A 20,334-nucleotide genomic window follows, 5' to 3' on the forward strand; every position below is an offset into this window, starting at 1 on the left:
AAGATTATATATATATATATAAAAAAAATTATATATATATATATATATATATATATATATATATATATATATATGTATATATATATATAATATATATATATAATATATATATATATATATATATAATAATAATAATAATAATAATAATATTATTATTATTATTATTATTATTAATAATAATAATAATAATAATAATAATTATTATTATTATTATTATTATTATTATTATTATTATTATTATTATTATTATTATTAACACGTTTTGGTTTAAGTGAAAAAAATATATAGCTGTTTTTTGTTTCCTGCGTTTTGAAGCAATCTGGAAAATAAAAACTTCAAAGCTGTATTTCCTTTGTTTCACTGGGCTGTTGACAGGAAATTAAGTTCCTTACATGTTTTTCAACCACAATTATAAACAAGGTTTTCATTTCTCATGTTTTGGAATATTTGGAAATACCTATAACTGAAAAGAAAGTTAGACTATTTATCAGCTGCTAAGCTCTTAATGTTTTAGGTACAAACTTCTGTATCATCTTATTATCTATACCAAATAATCACCTAAACACTTCAAATCTATCATCCAAACTTTACATAACGATTATGATGATCATGATGAGCAAGTAGAAGGAGGAACAGCAACAGCAGCTTGACAATCATATATATGTGACACACAATAAAATCCATTCATTGCTGTCTTTGCTTTGAATGCTTATCGGCTTGAAGAGTGAATGAAGAAGGTTTACCGAGGAGTAGCTTAGTCATTTTGTCCCGGTTGGAGTTCCAGTCCCTTCACTGCTGCAGATCTGCAACACCAAAGGAATGAACAACATAAAACATTTAACAAAGCTGTGAACAGAAAGTGTGTAGGTTTTGAAAATGTAATAATAAACAAGGTTTTCTGTTTGTGCGTAAGTCAAAAATCGGTACCGTTCTTCACGAGGAACAAGGCAGAGTCCTGACTTCACTAAAGAGGCTTCTTATTTATATTATTCTTACTAATGACTAATAGAAGGTGGCAAAGTGCAGCTGATAAGAACTCGGCGTGATGGAGAGCTGATGAAATTGATTAATGACCCGACTTCAAGGGCAGACAGGTCAAACATCTGGAAGTCCAGGAAAGTGAGCCGCAGTATCAGGCTGGGAGCAGCGATAGGTGTAATCAGTTTATACAGCATCTCTATAAATGAAATCGATACAAAGAAAGGTGATAAAATAAAAAAAACAGGACTAATAAATAGTTAGATATAACTCTGAGAAGGAAGCTTGCAACTTCCTGCTTGTGTCCCGATGAACTTTGACCCTGGGGCCTTTGGCTTATTATTAAATAATAAGCCAAAGGGGAGCTACAACTAAAGGGGCAGTTCCACATAAACACTGCATTTCTCAAGTCGCTGACTCACTGAACTTTAAAACTACATTACAGCCGACTAAGAAGTTTTACACGTAGAGTTTCACAAAATAACAATTACAGACTTACCAGAGGGTTTTTTTTCTGTTCTTCATGTTTGTAATAACTGAGATAGTGTTATAGACAAAGACAATAAAACTTTATTGTCTTTGTGATGGTTGCATAAGTGCCCACACCCGTAAAGAAAAACTGGAATAACCTTTCAGGATTCAGACGATATGATGTCAAACTTCCTGTCACTTATATTTACCGTGAAAGTTAATTCATTTCTTGGGTTAAATCAGGGGTAAGAGTCAGAGGAAGGGTAGAAAAAAAGATATCATGTACAGTTAGTTCAGGTTATTAAGATTGAATTAGTATGTAATTATTTTTAATTGAATCAATAAGATAATTTCTGACATTTTAAAAAACAAAGTAAAACATGGTAAAAGGAATAAAAAGAAATGTTTTCTATTTCTATTTACATTTTACTTTTAAAAAGTGAGTAAAGATTTAAAAAGTGGGGAAAATTACTTTAATCTTGAGGCGGAACAACTAAAAAATGTATTTCATTTATTTAAGGCTTTGTGATTAATATAATCACTTTTAAAATTTAATACACAATCAGATAAAAATAGTTCTTTCAATTCCAATAAGTCTTGGTTAATGATTAAATCAGTTAATATTTTTGAATGTTGTGGCTTTCCTGTTGTTCAGCAGTCAAATCAGCAGATAAATGTTCATAATAACCTTATATATCCAGGAAATATTATGGTCAAAAAAGTTTAAATTCTCTCGTCATTTTTCTACATCAAACAGCTGAATGAGTTTTTCTTGTGCTTGTCTTTCTCTCTTTGTGTGGTGGCAGATGGCTGGTCAACTTCCTGTTAAAGCAGAGTTTTCCTTTCCACTGTCACCACATGCATGCTCAGTATGATGGCTTGAATCTGTTAATATCAATGGATTGAACTGATTATCTTTCTCTATACAATTTTGATGTGTTTTTTTTTTATTTTTTGGATGTTTTTCAGACATTTGTTGTGAATCAGAAGATAGACAGACAGAGCTGAACTTAATGTTATGAATTCATACGTCACACACTTTGTGTATGGATTTGGGAATCATTGATTTGTTGAAATGGATGATTTATTATTGGTAAACATAGAAAAAAAACATTAGTTTAATTCTCTCTGTTCTTCATGTTGGATATTTTGGTCTTATATGGACATAATTGTGTGTTTGTATAAGAAATCCTTCGGTCATCAAGTAGCAAAAAAACATTTGATTTCCTTTTAGAATTAATATATTTTTAAACTGAACTGAATTCACCAACTTTGTGGGGGCTAGTTGCATTTTATTTGAATAAAATAAAATTTGTTTGAGTCTTTCTATCATCTGTACAACAAAGGCCAGGCAGTGATTTTGATGAGTTGACATAAAAGAAAATAAACACTTTGCTCAAATATAATTCCAATGTGTTTATTTAAAAACAGCTTTACATGAAGCAATCTTCTTGTGCCTTCCATTCAGTTACAATAAAAATAAATAATAATAATAAAAATAAATAATAATAATAAAAATAAATAATAATAATAATAATAATAATAATAATAATAATAAAAAGACCCAAAGGCAAAATAAGCCAGAACTGATTCAAGCCAGGTCTGTTTGGCGAACACTACCATATATGGTCACACATCCTTATGGCTCTGCACTGAACACTGAAGGCATAAAAAAAAAACACTGTACAGAGTATAAAGCACAACGACACACACCGTAAACTACATTCAGTGGTTCTGACAACTGCTGTGTGATGCTTTACATTTGGGAGTGGAAGACAGAGCAGACGTTAGAAGTCGTGTATAAACAGGTTATGTATGTATTTCACTAAGATGAATATAGACTATATATATATATGTCAAGGAAAAAAAATCAGTTTTCTCATTTTTTTCCTGCAAATATAGAAAATGTTTCCCAGGTTTTAACTTCACACCTACTGCTGGAGAAAACCAACAGCAACATTACACCTGCACCACCAACAGCAGCCCTAAGCATCGCTGACTACAGAAAAAGTTTCCTGATACATCACAAACTAACTAACTCAAAGTCATAAAACTGCAACACAAAACATGTTGAAATGATCAAATAAAGCATTTGCATGTACAATCAAGTAGTCTATCATTCAACCACTAGCAAAGTAAACAAGTCTTGTCGTCAAAGCCATTTAAATACAAAGACTTGAAGAGAAACCGGACCCAAGCTTTGCTGACTGCTTCAGGTGAGAGCTTAGTGGTACAAACAGGCTGATCGACAACTTCCTGCCTGTTTATGGACTCGGATCAGAGGCCAGTTGGCACAGAGGACTACCAGTAATAACTGCTGTTTATTCAAATGATAAAATCAGCAAAACGTCTTGGATCATAATTATTTGATTGGACATACAAGACTCAACTGAAGCAGAATTGCAGCTTTAAATTAAAACCAGACAATTTCATATCTGCACTATGCACTGATGTGTTGATAAATAGGCTATAAAAACATTTTCCAGTCAGTTCAGAAGTTACAGAACAGCAACTCTGGGAAATTCCATTCAAGTCAAGTAGTGTCTAAACTGGCAAATTTAAACTTCAGATGAGTCACAAACTTCATGAAATAAAAAAGAAAACCTTTTCAACAATAAACAAACGTTTATGAATTGAAGATCTAAAACATAAAAAGGACTTTGGACTGTTACGTAAAAAGAACAGACAATTTTTAATTTTTGGGGTGGAGGGGGCACAAATGGCCCCCCAGCCACACTTTGGACACCCCTGAACTAAATCCTGCATAACAAATAAAAGATAGTGCAAACACTTTGACAAAAAAATAAATAAATAAATTGTGCAAATAAAAAAAGAGTTCTCGGCAAAACAATAAATATATAAGTAAAAATCAACAGATTGAAATAAATAAGGCAAAAAAATAAATAAATAAACAAATATAACAGCAAGAACCTTTAGAAACAACAGAAGGCGGCGAGTGTTCTGGAGGCTCGGTGGGTTCTGGGAACTGCAGAGGGTCAGACGTGTTGCGTCAGCGCTGGTGGCCTGACCACAGCTCAGTAATACTAACAACTCTATCATCTCTCCCTCTGATTAGCCTTATCGGCAGAAAATGATCAGCAATAAACACATCAAACATGAACGTTTTTTTACACTGCAGGCACATATTCTATCAATGATAAAAGGAGCGGACGTGCTCTGCCGTCTGCTGCGGTTACAACAGAGACAAAAACACAAACAGAGCAAGTCAGCTTAAAGGTCCGTCCGATTGTTGCGGTCAGAGCAAATGGCAGAAAGGACATTTCTTTTTCTAATCTACAGTAACGGGAACTTATGTTGTTTTGAAGGCGTCAACTCTTTTTTTTTTTTTACTTAAAGACAAAAACCTATGTTCTGTATTTTACACTTGCTACTGTGAGCTAATCTGAAATACGAGCACAACAGAAACAAATCATTTTCTTCTGCAGTGCTGAGGCACTAACCTGGCGGCTACAGTGGTTTGTTACACAAAACTCTTTCCTTTTTCATCAGAGTACAAAATTCCGATTTTCTTGGTTTCAGAATGGCCACGATAGTTTTAGAGCTGACCGCCCCAGCTATCTAATTATCCTCCCTAAAATATCCGTGAATGCAGGGTGAAAACTTGTTAACCCCAGAATGCCATGCTTATTAGGGCAAAAAGTAAAAAAATAAATATCCAAAGAAAAACAATGGACAGCATTTTAAAAGCTTCAACTCAACTTTAACCAGATTAAAGCGGGTGCTTAGTCCCTGGTTTTGCAGAGACAATTGAGACCCTCCTCTCTAAAGACGGAGTTGCAGCGAGGAGAGACGAGGGGATGGAGGGAACAACATGCAGCCTTCATTCTGTCGGGTTACGCTGCTCCATGCACGTCCAGGAAAACAGGAAGACAGTGAGACCTGACATGCAGAAAACAACTGCAGCAGATGAAAGGTTTTTTTTATTTCCAAATTAAATGATGTAGATACAGCTGCTCTTGGAGTGAATGTCAGATCACACATCTAGAAGCTAACAATGCTAACCATCCACTCACTCAGTTCTGTTTGCACCTTAAGAGCTGATGTTCATGAAGACCCCAGGAGTGGTAAGTTCTGGTTCCCTCCACTGCACTGAGATGTTAAAACTGTTATTATAAGGAATGAAATCTAAAGTCCACCTGGAGCCTTCGCTTCACTAACAGTAGCAGATGGATCACAGGAGGCTGAGGGCCAAGAGAACCGGGCCAGTGGCCATGTGGAGGAGGGAGCTGGTCAGTGCGGAGGAGGCGTCCTTCTGCACCATCATTCCGGTTCCTGTGAAATGGAGAGAGAGAGCAGCACGGCTCAGTGTAGGTCAGAGTGTTTTTCTGTGTAAGTGGGGCTGATAGGAGGAAAGAATCTCAGCTTTTAGGTTTAAACTGAAGTACTCAGTCTCACACAGATGTTTATGCATTCAATCAACTGTTCTTAAGTTGTTTTTCTTTTTGTATTTTGACTTGCCAAAAGTACAATGGACAAAAATTAGTTAGAAGCTAAAATCTGGTACAAATAGGCCTGTTACAAGAAGAAATTCTGCTGGATGATAAATTGTCCCAGATGTTATTGTGATACATGATAAAATTGTTGTTTTGAGACCATTTTCAAGTAGCACAATGGTTATGACAAAATAATGCAAGAACACATTCTCAAAGATCAATAAACTTTAAATTCTAATTAAAATTTAACGCAAACAATACAACAGAAATATCAAATAAAATGAATTATAACGAGTCTGTAAACAAAATTGTCCTTCAAAAAATAGGATAATTGAGACCAAAGAATCAGAGTGAAGACTTTTATCATTTAAGTTTTTAACAGAAAGAGAGAAAAGAGACAAATGATACATCATCCATGTGGAAACTATTGAGTTTGTTTTAATTTATTATGTGATTGTTTGATTTATTGCTGTCCATTTCTGTTTTTTTAACATGTCCTCTCTGGTAGTGTGGCTCTCAGCGTTGTTGTTTGAAGACCACGGAGAAGTCAAACAGATTTACTCTCATAAGCAGAGTGTTACAAATGATATATATATATATATATATATATATACACATCTAAAAAAAATTTCATTCAAATTTGCGTTTAGTTTATTTCAAACGTAAAGGACACATATGGTATAAAAAGGATAAAAAAAGAAGAAAGATGGGGAAAACAATTTAAAGGGGAAAAAGAAGAGTGGGTGTTCATGGTAACTTCTTCTGCTTCCTCTAATAATCTCATTTTACTTCTCAATAGTGAAAGATGTGACTCAGGCTGTCAAATCTTACCAGAGTCCTGGGACACGATGACCTCATGAGACGGCCCGTCTCCGCCCTCGCCCCATGTCCGGATCTCCAGCATTGCGTAGCCGTAGTCTTTAGTTAGTGGCAGAGTCAATGACGTCTTCGATTTGTCCAGAAACTTCATTACAGTCTGGTCATCATGTCTGTACAGAATCTGAAAAATAGCAACGCAAGCAGCTCTTAAAAAAGCTTAAAAAAAAGACCAAGCAACATTAGGCTTCATAGGGAGACAGCGAGGCAGGAACTTCATCAGAATGCATCCAGAAAGTCTCCTGAAATGAAGATTTACTGTCGTTACAGGGACAGGAGAGCATTTCAGAAACAGAAGATTTGCATAAAAGTAAAACTAACCAAAATGGAAGAAATTCCTTTGTCCTGTTGTTGTTTTGAGCTGCAGCTGAGGTCAGTGCTGACCGCTTAGACTTCCTATGTTCAGAGAACTGACCTTATAGCCCAACACGGCTGACTCGTTGTGCATCGCTGTCACATGACTCCACTTCAGCGTTACTTCAGAGCCTTTGGTTTCAGTCGACACGTTGCCTGGAGGACGATTGGGAGCTAACATTGAAGGACAGGCATTAAAAATATTAGATACAAAATACTAAAATGAACTAAGGCAGGTTTAGAAAATGGTAAAAAGAATCTAGTTTTCTGATATGGATCGACAAAGTTAAGAAAATTAACTTGTTGGGCTGCATTTGCACAGAGATTCAGATTCAGAGGATCAGATGCCATTTTGTTGGCATCCGTTCATAAGACACACACACACACACACACACACACACACACACACACACACACACACACACACAGTCTGATCTGACTAGAGGTCACCAGGAAACATCCAGATTGTCATCACAATTAGTTTTACACTTCTATACAGTTTTATTGTTACTAATTGTAATTACTTTATCTTTTCAATGCTCAAAGAAAAATGGACAAAACAATGGGTTTTTGGGGGTTTTGGCTGACTTGGTTGGGATTGTTCTCTAGTTTCATTTTCAATTAAACTTTTTTTATTTTGTTGAAAAAGCAACCGAGAAGGGCTGAAACTGGTGTATTGTATTTCTGCTTTTTTTTAATGCACTACATCTTTAAGCGTGTTGATGGGTGTACGTATATGTGCAATAACAATTGTGTATTGTAATTTGTTTGTTTGGCTTTAATAAAAAAGATGTAAAAAATAAACTAACTGCTGGAAGTTGAAGTGCTAAAGCGAACAGAGTTACTGTCTGCTGGACTTTCGTAAAGTTACTTTGTGACAGCCTAAACGAGCTCTCCAGGGCTGAGTGGTGTTGGATTGGAACGCGTGCGTTGCCAGGGGAGAACTGCAGCCTTACGTGGTTTCCTGGTGGTGACGGCGGTGCGAGGCGACGGAGGCCCCGTGCCGGCGCTGTTGTACGCCAGAACGGCCACGTTGTACCGCGTGCTCGGTCGAAGGCCGGATACCCGGGCCGTCAGCTGCAGCCCGGCCGTCCTCACCCGGTCCGCGGCCGCCTCTCTCTCGTGCTGCCGCCAGTATCGGATCTGAGGACAAACACAGAATGTAGACACTTAGGTTTCCTCTGCCCCTTCATTCGGAGTTTTGGTTTTTCCGGTCTTCGCACTGCAAAAACACAAAATCTTACGCAATATTTTTGGTATAGTTTCCAGTGAAAACATCTTAATACACCTGAAATAAGACAAAACTAACTCATAAGTCATTTTCCAGTAAGATACAGGAGCTCATTTCAGTAAATAATTCCTTAATATTGATGAAAACATTCCAATTCCAATGACAAATTATTTCACTAATAAGAATTTTTTTCAGTGTTATAAGTTAAATAATCTGCCAATGGAACAAATACTTCATCAATATTAAGAAATAGTTTGCTTTAAACAAGCTTCTATATCTTGCTGAAAAGTTACTTGTAAGTTAGTTTTGTCTTATTTAAAGTGTACTAAGATATTTGCGCTAGAAACTCGACCAAAAATGCTGGGTGAAAATTTGTACTTTTGCAATAATGACCAGCTGAGGTTGACAAACAGGAAAATAAAAACTGATTGTCATAATTTTATCAACCAGTAATCAGCTGCTGACATCAGCTTTCTTGTCACTAATAAAAAAATCCCTTTGCTCTGAACTGGACTGAAACCAAAAAAGCTGATAATATGAGCCTGGATTACGTCAAACTGGAGTAATAAACAATCAGTCCACCTTTTACAATAGGTCAAAGCAATTCTACACGCATAAGCAGTAATGAAAAAGCTGTCTGAGAGAACAGATAGTGATTTATTATCCACTAATATAAACTGAGCTGCTGGCTCTGTCATTAAACAACTTTCCTTTCATTGAAATTCCACCAGATTACCAGAAACTGAAACAATTCATACAAAAAATGCATATATTTGGTCACCAAATCCACTTCGGTTTTCTGATGCTGCCCTCACTGGGCAACCTGTTGACCATAAAACCACTTCAACTATTTGGTACAGGTTGCTGTGCTTTGTGAGCTGATTTTCCCATGAAAACAGAGTAACATATTTATAAAAATGACCATGGCATTTGATTTGCAGCCATGTTAGCGTGAGTGAAGCTGCTTACCTCATATCCTCTTAGGATCCCGTTGCTAAGCGGCTGGATGGGTTCCCATGACACCTGGATCTCAAAGGCCGACAGTGCTGTGGCATTGATGCCTGAAGGTCTCACAGTTGGCTCTACGGAGGGGCGACAAACTTCATAAAGCAAACTAAATTATAATATACCAACTAATGTTCCACAGGGGTCAAGACTTGACCCGGCCGTTCTGTCCAATTTACTAATAAAGCAGCTAGATCTGGGGTGGTTTCAGTTATACAGTTCTATGCTGATGACACAATTCTCTACTTGTATCCTCCAACAACTTCAACTTAGTACAATCCTTTTGAAATCTTCAGATAAATACCTTTAAGACCAAAGTCATGTGGGATGGTATAAACAAAACAAAAAAAATGCTGTTTGCAATCAGCTATCCGTACCGTTGATGGGACTCCTTAAAAAGGTTCCTGAATGTCTAAATCTGGGTGTCTGTCTAGACTATACTCTTTTTTTAAAATACATGGAAACTTAATTTTGTTATCAGTTCCTAAAACTTTGTAATAAGCTTGTTGTCCTTTAAGTCTGCTGGAGGAAATCAAGAGACCAGACACGCTCATCTCCTCAGATAACAAGGAGATAAGTGGTTTATTGGGTTCTTTTATGTTTATGTCATCTAGTTGTGTAATTTTAAATTATACTTAATGTTACAACTCCTTCTCCATCACCCTCCTTTTGCCACAGTTAAGAAAGTAATTTCTTCTGGATAAATAAAGGTCTTATTTTTATTTACAAACTGACACAACATGTAAATATGTGACGGTTGTGCCAAGGCTGTGGCTGCTCTCTAGTGGTGGAAGAGAACATTGGAGACAATGTCAAACCATGTGAATGTGTAAAGGGGCAGGGGATTTTCCTGTTCGTCTTACACTGGGGAGTTTCCGTGAGCAGCTATGGTAGGGATGTAAAAAGTGTGGCTTGGGAGCCATTTGTGGTCCTTTGACAAGACCGGTGTGAATGTCCCCCCCCCCAAAATGATCTCACTGCATATATTAAGAGCCCAATTTCGAATCCATTTAATCACACTTTAAATTAGATCTATTGATAATCTCAAATGATCAAACATTGCAAGAATTCATGATGGGTGAGAGTTCAAAGCTGAGCTGAACTGGAGCGAAGTGAAAGACTCGCCTTCCTCTGCGGAGTAGACATCCGAGAGCTGGCTGAACGGACCTTCACCTCTGCGGTTGTACGCTTTGATCTTTACTTCAAAAGGAGTGTAAGGCGTCAGGCTTTCATTGTAGTAGACGTAGCGAGAGGACTCGACATGTGGGATTTGCACCTCCGACCACAGCGGCGTGTCTTTCTTCCTGAAGGCCAGAATGTAGCCAAAGCCGTCCCCGTTCTGGTACTCCCTGGCCATGGGCTGGACGATTCAGGACAAAGCAAGAACAAGAAGGGCAAAGCGTCAGTGCTGGAGTTGTTGTTGTTAGCGTTAGTAGCCTGTCCATCCCATCCGGTGAATTATCATGTGCCAACCACGGTTGGATGGGTTCCCATGACACCTGACCAGTAACCTAGAGCAGTGTTTCTCAAACTTTTTCAGCCTGAGGACCACTTGACCCATTTCACAAACCCTCATGGACCACCCGACTCGAAACCACCCCACAAAAACACAACAACATATACAACCTTAAATTGAAATATTAGTCTCTTAACTCACTTATTGTAGTTTTCTTGGTTCATCCTAATGAGAAAGGAGTTTTGTAAATGGGGCTGGCCACAACAAAGTCATGAACACATCTACTGAGGGTCGTTTGGAGTTATTTACAGATTCTGAAAGTATGGATTCAAAACTTTCCAATTGTGTCAAATACATGGAAATCAGAAAAGAAGAAGTTGTTCTTTACTATCATTGTTTGTATGCATTACTTTGGTAGAAACAAATATCCTCTTCTGCACCATTAAGTATAAAAATTATCAACCATTTTCAGTCAATTGTATTTTTCTATTGTGTTTATTTTGTAGATTAAATCCTTTTTAATTAAATAAAAAATAACTAGCTGTTGACGTGAGAGCAGAGCATTATGAGCAAGCAAAGTCGGAAAACATAGAACAGTTCTGACCAACTGAGACTCGTTCAAAAGAATCGAATCGCTCACGAACGTCACACCAATACTCTCAGCACTCATGACTTGGCTTCCTCAGATCACACAGTATTTCTGGCGTTGTTTTCTCTCCACCAGTGACTTCAGTCTTTCTTTTGAGTGACCCGGTTTTAAGCCATTTATTCGTTAGTATTTATAAACGCAATCCTTTGGTAAGTTAAGTTGCGGGCCACAAGGGGGCGCCAGCAGACCACAGTCTGAGAATGACCTGACCTAGGTGTACCCTGTAAGGTCTGCCCTGTTCATCAAATATTATCAATAAATCCTGTATGGAAGAAAAAAAAAAAGTATCATCATAAAACTTGGTTTTGTTGCAGAGCAGCACGCTACTGTGTGAATGCCACATGCCTGTAGTCATGGACAGCACAAAAGCTGAAGACCAGCTACTCACAGTCCAGGTAATAATCAGTTCATTGCGGTTTCCTCCCCCTCCACTGAGTCCACTTGGGGCCACCGTAGGAGCTGTGATCCAAACATGAAAACACAGAACACGAGGTGTGAAACCTCTAGGTGGAGAAGCTTAAAAAGTACAATCTGTCTGGAAAATAGTTAAAGCGTTTAAGGGAGAAGTCGCCTTGGAAACAAAATATTTCCTAACATTTGCAGAAGTTAAGAACTGCACAGTTCTGGTCCTCTGACTAAATGAAGTGTAGAAAACTACTTCAATAAATTGTTGTAATTTATTTCCTCACAAGCTCTGGGTGAGCAACTCCAGCCATGGTATCTCTAATAAGTCGGCTTTCAATGGTTTTAAAACCCTAAAACACAAACACAACTCTTGAGTCTTTACTCAAACGATAAACACATTCATTTTGTATCATAATTATTTATTAAGCTCAATCATTTTTCAAGGGTTTGGTCAGGCAGCTCTAGAGAATTTCATTTACAGCAAAAATGACTCTGCGTTGAAACAGTTGCCAGGGCGATGGTGTGAGACTGGGGGTCTCTTTTTGGGACGTTACCTGCTTGCTTTGTGCGGATGACGTGGGACGGCATGCTGGGCTCCCCACTGCCCAGAATGTTGCTGGCGATGACCTGGAATTCATAATCCATCCAGGGAATCAATCCGGTCACCCGCGCCGACTCGGCGTTCCCCTCGATGTTTGCTGGTTCTGGTGAGAACATTAAAGGCACCTGGGTTTATTTTTATGGACTGATTCTGTCCTTTACGGCGTATTTCAAATGAGGAGGTGGAACACAGAAAGAAATGTGTCAAGATTTTGTTGTTCTAAAGAACATTACGATTACATTTGGACTCTCATTAAATAACCACAAACAGCATGGCTTTTACTTTTCTCACCCCGCCTGAATAGCAGATGTATGGCTGGGCCGTATCATATAATAAAATAAAATGTATTTTATCGTGATACCAATATCACGATAAAATACATTTCATCGCCATGTGCTGATGACACAAAGGCTAAAAATCAAAACACAGACAGTCAGTTGTTACTTCATTGGAAATGTCCGGGACAGACGGTGGAAATGAAAATGAACAAAGGTTCAGATCATTAGGAAGTCCGCTCACGTTTTTACTGTTTGCAGGTTTTTGTTTATGTGACATATTTTCTTGAGCATTTTTAACAGGAACACATCCTTTTAAAAACATTAAACAAGATTCTTAGTTTTGCACAAAAAAAAAAACATCTTGTAAAACTAAAGCTCTGTTGAACCACAACGGTTTGCTTAATTTGTGTGTTTAAGTTTTTAATTTCCATTTGGTGGGACAGACTGCTTATTTTGTTGTCCAAATGGATTTGTTTTCTACCTGTGTGCCATTACATTTGTCTAAAATGTCAATGTGTTAAGTGTTGTGACACTTTCTATGTTCATGTCTTTAAATTAAATGATGTGGCTTATTACTTGTTCCTGTCACTTCCACTCTATCGTGCAAAGTAATAATTTGCTCACAGGAACGACATTTTACTGAACATTCGGCACTTGATGATCTCTCTATTCACACTGTAGATGTTCAATGATAATTATCAGCTAAAGTTTGGAAGTTAAAACCTTATATTTTGTTCATATATACTATAGATTACAGAACTAAAGTCCCTTGGCGCTACATTGTAGCTGTTAATAATGGAGTAGAGAGGTTCTATTGAATGTGAGAGGACAATAAATCCTTCAACAAAAGTAGTCTCCCTCACTTCTTGGCTCAAAAAGTGATTTTGCACATGATGACAATTTGCCCCTTGGACCAAACGCCACGACATCACACACCTGTCATCATCTTCCTCCACTCTGACGAGAGAGACGATCGACCCATTATGACGTATTTGCCAATGGGACTGTGGTTGTCATAGCCACGGCTCCACTTGAGTTCCACCGACATCTCGGCCACGTTCTTCACCAGCAGACCACCGGGTGGTCCTGGGGGTCCTGGGCACCAAAGCAGCACATTGTGTCCACAGTATTCACATGAATCAGTCAGAAGCTGGACTTTGACTCCACGCCTCAAATCACATCAACATGGTTAGCAATTTTTCTCTGCAACTGCAGAAATTCAGCAGCAGATGCAAATAATAACTTGTATCACATAAATGGAAGTGAATTATTTATGAACTACTTAACACCAGTAGTTGTGACGGGCCACATGGCTGTGAGTTTAGTGTTTAAACTGCAAACATAAAGGTGCCAAAACATCAGCGATGAACCGATAAGCCCGTCACAATCAACTTCATGATAAATTAAAACGAGCTTGATCATTTCCATTCTGATCATTAATTTACAGATAAATGATCCGTTTTATTTGTGGACTTGGATGCGTGTGGGATTTTATTTGTTTTACTTTGGATATTTAAAATGTCCTCCAGTTCCAGTGAGAGGTGTTCTTTACAACATGAACGTGTATTGATCGTTGAGAGGGTGAACTTGCATTATTATGCCATTATCAATATATCACTTCGAAAATGTCTCATTTCCCAACATTTTCAACATCGTTAAACATTCCAACTCTGTTCAGTACGAGCTAAACAGGTCGATATCAGTGGGACTTTGATTGATTTAATTATATATATATATATATATATATATATATATATATATATATATATATATATATATGAAGATTCTCTCTACTCTCATTTTCTTTCTAAAAATGAAGCAGGTGTCAGAAGCTTTGATGTTACTCACCTCGCACAACCAGTTTAGCAGAAGAAGAAGCGCTGTCCACCACAGTCTGAGCTGTGCAGGTAAATATTCCGGCCTGACTCAGCTGAGCGTTTACAATAAGCAGGTCGCCGATGTTTTCCTTCTGAAAGGACAGAGGGACAGACGGAGAACAGCGGGAATTAGGTTCTGCTCTGCCGACGGAAAACAATCTGCGAAGTCAGACGTCACTGGCGGCGTTTCCATTGACCGTATAATTGCGCAAATTGGAATTACAAAAATAAATTCTGTTAATGGACACACGGCAATTTCGGGGGGAAAAAAACACACCTCGTTTTTCTATTTTTCTATCTAATTTATCACACGTGAATAAGTTTATTCACGTGTGATTGTCATTGCGCAACTCCGCAGTTACAAAATCTTGGAGGAGGTGAGAGGGGACGAAGGGAGCGATTCGACATTAGCGGAATATATCTGAAAAGTTTCGCGCACATCTGTAGTGGAAAATGCAGCTACTGGTGCACTTAGAGCATCTGCCTGTGAGAGAACATTAAAATATTTCAGTACAAATGAATGAAATAAGAAACTAATCAGATGTAGCAGATCTCCTGTAAAGGGTCTTTGCTGTAAAAGCATTCTATTTTAGTCGCATGCAGCTGAATCCTCTGTGTGATGTATAGTGTAATTTTATTCTTATTCATAGAAGGGCTGAAAATAGAACAGTGCTGAAAGCGATGACTGTGCTGTGAATTCCAGGTGTGGTATAACAGAAATCAGCAGCAGAGTCTAAGATAGAATACGTTTTCGTCGCAATTTCTCTACCTCATCACCTTCAATGATGATCATAGTTAAGACTGTCAAGCAATTAATCAATTACATAATTAATTAAAATGTTAATTCAATATTTTTCATTCTGATTATTCATATTTTTTAAGGGGAATTTGGTTTACAGAGACTTCATAATCCGTTTCTTTATGGTTTCAGTTGTATGTAGCTTTCCTTTCCTTCTTTTTTTTTATTGTGTTTGTGTGTCATTAAAAATATATTTCTTGAAAATTGCCTGAAAACAATAACATTATCGTTTATCACAATAATCTCTAGGGCAATTTATCATCCAGTAAAATGTATCGTGACAGGCTGAGTACTTGGATTATTATGCTGTTGTCATCATATTAGTTGAAAATGGGGTCAAAATGACAATATTCTTATGAATTACAATAATTTGTGGGACAATTATCGTCCGATAAAGTCTGTTATCGTGACAGGCCTAAATCTGGATCATAAAAGAATGACGTCCCACAGCAGACTGAAATGTCGTTCTACAACCAGGACTTCAGGCTGTGCCACACAGTTGAGGTATGAGGTTCTGGGTCACGGCGCTCACCGCCTCCACCCGCTGGTACGGCCCAGCCCAGTTCTCCAGGTCCAGCAGAACCCCATTGAGGGCCCAGGTGAAGGTCAAGTCCATGGTTGGGTCATGGGAGGCGTGGCACTGCAGCGTCACGTTCTCCCCCTGGTTGATGTCAGCGTTGGAGGGAGCCAGTGTGATTTTGGTGGCATCTGCAAGTTAAATACATGTATGTAAATATTAAGAGATAATATTTAGCTGGGCAAAGCGCACATGGTAGAGATTCTCTCTTTAGGGATCGTTAGTTATCTTCTCGTTCCTGATAGCGAAAGCTGGGACAGACGGCAATACAGAAAGAAGAGCGGCATAGAAACAACTGTTAAGCCAAACCTGGTTGGCATTTTAATCTGCAAAATAATAAAATAATCAAGGGATATGTAAATAACAGAGCCTTACACAGATGTTTCCGAAAGTTTCCAATTTTTTTGCAAATATATTCCGTGCAAACTAGAACCGGGTCTTGATTTTCATACAGAAATGTTTGGTCAACATTTGGCCGCAGATCACAAATGAGTCGTCATGATCTGTTGACTATGGCAACAAAGTGTTTTTTTACCCAACAGGAAGCGTCTGATTAGCGCCTCAAGAGCTCACATGCTACCTGAACTACAGCCCTACATATAGCAGCAGAGTTCAAACCATCTCTTCCAGTCCATCAGTGATAATGGACAACATTAGATCTGCGGCAAACAAACTGGATGAACTTCAAGTGGCAACAGGGACCCAGCCAGAGTGCAGAGGATGCAGTGTTGGGTTTCACTGAGACATGAAGCCACAGTTTACCTCTAACAGACAGGTGTCCAGTGCTGTTGGCTTTGCCCAGGTAGTTCTCAGCAAAGCAGGTATATTTTCCTTCATCTGCCCGGCTGATGTTGTAGATCCACAGCGTGCCATCTGGAGTTACTGTGATCCTGGGAGGAGACAGACAGGAGGCATAAAACAGAACAAAAACACGCAGCTGGCTAACCAGAGCTCTGCTAACAGATATAAACATAGTTTTGTGCCTTATTTTCATATCATCAGTTTATTGGTAAATAAAAAAAAAGACATTTCTTTTTTTATTTATTATGAAACTTTAATGTCTGACAATATGTATATCTTTTCTGATGATTAGCAGAGTGTGGCAGGGTGAGCAGGAGATGGTTGTGTCGTATAATATGCAGAATAAGTGACAGCTCTGAGGAAACCAGCACCGACTCTAAAAAACACAACGACTCTTTATATTATATAAAGAGTCGTTGTGTTTTTTAGAATCTGCTGAAGTCACCAAAGTCTGCCTTCAGCATTACGACATTAAAGTACTTTGTGGGAGTCAGAGGTTGTTGTGGAATGTCAAAGAAAAAAAAATCAAATCTCAGAAATGTTTGTCTTTCTTCTGCCTGGGAGCAACAACGCATATTTTCCTGTTTCTGCTACAGCCTGGTACCTGCTGCTGTTGGTCAGAAGCTCCGTCCCACGGCTCCAGAACAGGATGGGCTTCGGTGCCGCGCGAGGGCGACACTCGATCACCACCTGGCCGCCTCTGGCTGCTGGGATCAGCTTCCTCACCGGATTCAGCCTGAAATCCGGAGCCTGGACTGGAACAGGGACACGGCATGCAGGAAGTCAGAATGCAGTGTCATGACATGAAATAGTTTTCCTGGAACGGTAAGTTGGTTCTCTGCCATCAGCACATTAAGCAACAAGTAAACTAGGGTTGACTGACAGCTCTGAGACCCTCCTCCTGGCTCTGATTGGGTGTTTCTGACTGGCATAAAAACCTTCAGAAATTCCACACTTCACCTCATCGGTTTGTCCGAGTGTGCAGTTAAAACTGTCTCTGACTGCACTGCCTCTCTTACCTTGGACCCTCAGCTCGGCAGATGAATAAATAGTGCCGTGTTTGTTCTCGGCCACACACTGGTACATCCCTGAATCCTCCAGGGCCAGACTGATGATTTTCAGATGCGCTCCGTTCACCGTCACCCGATCCTTTTTCCCCGACAGGAAGCATGAACCAAATAACGTGAGAGAAAGAGTGAAGTAATTGTCAGTACTATCTTCAACTGAACAGCAAAACGATCAAGCAAGAGCTCATTTAGTTACAGAGCAGCTGTAGTCCTGATAAATCAATCCTAATTGTAAATTATTTAAAACTAGAATTTCACCATAGAAGTTTGATGTAAAATCAGGACTTCATGAGCTCAGAAACAAAATATCTAAAACAGGATATCTGATCAACAGAGCTTCTGTGTGTTACCTGTGTGGTGAGAAACAATCCGTTGCGTATCCAGCGGACAGCTGGTCGAGGTTTTCCAGCAGCTAAGCAGCTCCAGTGAAGTTCTGAGCTGATCTCCACCTCCGAGTCGCTCATCACCTGCAACCACTCCGGCTGAGCTGCAGGGATGGAGAGAGAGAGAGAGAGAGAGAGAGAGAGAGAGAGAGAGAGGCTGGTCAAACAAAGACAAAACATCCCAGATGAATGGCGGATTTCACTACAATCCTCTCTGCGTGGTACCTTGAACAATGATGCGTCCCTGGTATGTGTCACGTCCTTCTGAGTTGTAGGCTTCACACTCATAAAGTCCCTCGTCGTCAAAAGAGAGTTCAGGTAAGGTGAGTGTGTGACTCTGTGAGGTGGAGCCTGCTTTGGACGGCATTAAACCGTCAACCTTCCTCCACCGAAGCTTTGGGACTGGACTGAAAAATACAAAAGAATTTAGACATACTTACACTCAGAAAAACAACAAATCGGTGAGTCATGAATGACTGCTCAGTCACTGGAGCGATGGCAAGTGAGTCTGGATTAAAACACAGATTTTAATGAATGTCTAAAGCTCTACGGTTGAACTGCAGGGGGCATCATTACGCCTGACTGGCTGCTGGATTGCTGCAAATGCCATAATTAAGACAAGACCAGTTTATTTATAGAGCAACATTCATGCTAAAACCCAGACAAAGAGCTTTACAGGACATCAAAGGAAAGACAACAAGAAAGCAGCGCTGATATGTGATCATTTCCTTAAGACTGCAATAACACTTAGAAACATCACATACGATGTCAAAACACCAGTAATAAAGAAAACTTTATATCCAAATTGAGTCTTTACCCTCGTGCTTCAAAAAGGCAAATCTGTGTCAATCTGTGATCAAACTGTTTTCAGTCCCGATTTAAAGGAACCAACAGTTTCTGCATAACTCAGATTTTTCAGTGACAATGTTCCAGAGTGGAGGAGCGACGGCGCCTCGCCTTATTTAGGTCTGGTCCTGAAAATGCTGAGTAAGCAGGTGTCTGATGCGACAGATCCTACCATAACGGATTTACTTTCACAAGAGGAGAATTACTCCTTGTGAACAAAGTAATTCTCTCTATATTTTTTTTCTGAATAAAAAATATATATTTTAGTAATAAATAAAATTCATATTTATATACAGAGGTCCTATGTGTTACTTATATGTCTTTCTATATATAAAAAATGTAGCTAAAATCCATTTTACCACATTTTGAATAAGACACTGCTGCCTGATTTTTTTACCACTACTGCACTAACCTAAGCAAGCTTTAAATGTGTTAAAGAAAATCTGAGTGTTTACTTTCAATCTCTTTTAGAATTTAGAAATTTATAAAGTATTTTTATATTATCATCTTATTTCTTTCTTTCCCTTCTTTCTTAATTGAAATATATTAGTGTAATTACCAAAAAAGTTATTTTCTTATTATTTTTGGTATATGGTATGTAAATCAGTATAGTGTTGATATATAAGGTTGCAGGAATCTTGAGAATAAATATATTTTTGTTTTACAATATACATATTAAATATAAAAATTCTTGTTCCACGTACAGTGTGCAAATTAGGCTCCCCAAAAAAGAGAATCACATTGTGCCGTGTTTTGAATAAGTCGTGTATTTTTACAGACTGTTTGCTTTTTTCAACCCTTTGATCAAGTTCTGTATTGATCTAAATATAAAGTTAGAGGTGAGTTGAGTTTTTTTTCTAGAATATGTTCTAATTTCTTGTTGCAAGCTTACTTTCCGTTCGCAAAGCATTCCAATTGGGCGGTGTGTCCAGCGAGGGCGTAAGTCTCCGCTGGGAAGCGCAGCCTAATGCTTGGTGCTGACCTCCTGGGATTGGCTGACAAAGAAAACAACAGATCATTTAATGGTGCAGAATTACTTGGGTTTTTGACACAGAAAAATTCTCAAAATAATGAACTTCTTTAAAATGACTATAAATATGAACAGACATGAAGCATCAGTCACAATAAAGCTCTGCAAGATTTGAAGAATCATAAATGCTCTTTGTACTGACTGATGTTCTGCTATCTGATTTCTCAGAACCAAACGTCCAGGCCCCACTTTGGAC

General features: G+C 38.4%; 2 protein-coding genes across 3 annotated transcripts in view; both read right to left on the minus strand.

Annotated features, from left to right (window-relative positions):
* Positions 1-965, minus strand: part of LOC106956038 (acidic mammalian chitinase-like) — a 22,830-nt gene extending 21,865 nt beyond the window's left edge. Inside the window, exons 1-2 of the mRNA XM_015046595.1 lie at positions 928-965; positions 744-803 (exon numbers count right to left, since the gene is read on the minus strand). Of these exons, the coding sequence (XP_014902081.1) occupies positions 744-762 (19 nt within the window). The 5' untranslated portion in view covers positions 763-803; positions 928-965. The remainder of the gene's footprint in view (positions 1-743; positions 804-927) is intronic.
* Positions 966-3,697: 2,732 nt separating this feature from the next.
* The window catches only part of cntn2 (contactin 2), a 27,744-nt gene continuing 11,107 nt past the window's right edge, over positions 3,698-20,334 (minus strand). For both annotated transcript variants that reach the window (XM_015046591.1, XM_015046590.1), the window contains exons 7-23: positions 20,001-20,103; positions 18,488-18,669; positions 18,230-18,366; positions 17,832-17,961; positions 17,417-17,567; positions 16,774-16,901; positions 15,967-16,142; positions 14,607-14,727; positions 13,695-13,853; positions 12,434-12,583; positions 11,863-11,933; positions 10,495-10,729; positions 9,334-9,446; positions 8,090-8,276; positions 7,195-7,307; positions 6,735-6,903; positions 3,698-5,742 (exon numbers count right to left, since the gene is read on the minus strand). In XM_015046591.1, coding sequence (XP_014902077.1) covers positions 5,642-5,742; positions 6,735-6,903; positions 7,195-7,307; positions 8,090-8,276; positions 9,334-9,446; positions 10,495-10,729; positions 11,863-11,933; positions 12,434-12,583; positions 13,695-13,853; positions 14,607-14,727; positions 15,967-16,142; positions 16,774-16,901; positions 17,417-17,567; positions 17,832-17,961; positions 18,230-18,366; positions 18,488-18,669; positions 20,001-20,103 — 2,426 coding nt within the window. In that variant the 3' untranslated portion in view covers positions 3,698-5,641. The remainder of the gene's footprint in view (positions 5,743-6,734; positions 6,904-7,194; positions 7,308-8,089; positions 8,277-9,333; positions 9,447-10,494; positions 10,730-11,862; positions 11,934-12,433; positions 12,584-13,694; positions 13,854-14,606; positions 14,728-15,966; positions 16,143-16,773; positions 16,902-17,416; positions 17,568-17,831; positions 17,962-18,229; positions 18,367-18,487; positions 18,670-20,000; positions 20,104-20,334) is intronic.

The sequence above is a fragment of the Poecilia latipinna genome, unplaced genomic scaffold (assembly GCF_001443285.1).
Source record: "Poecilia latipinna isolate Pla-1442-1.1 unplaced genomic scaffold, P_latipinna-1.0 Scaffold784, whole genome shotgun sequence".
Lineage (NCBI taxonomy): Eukaryota > Metazoa > Chordata > Actinopteri > Cyprinodontiformes > Poeciliidae > Poecilia > Poecilia latipinna.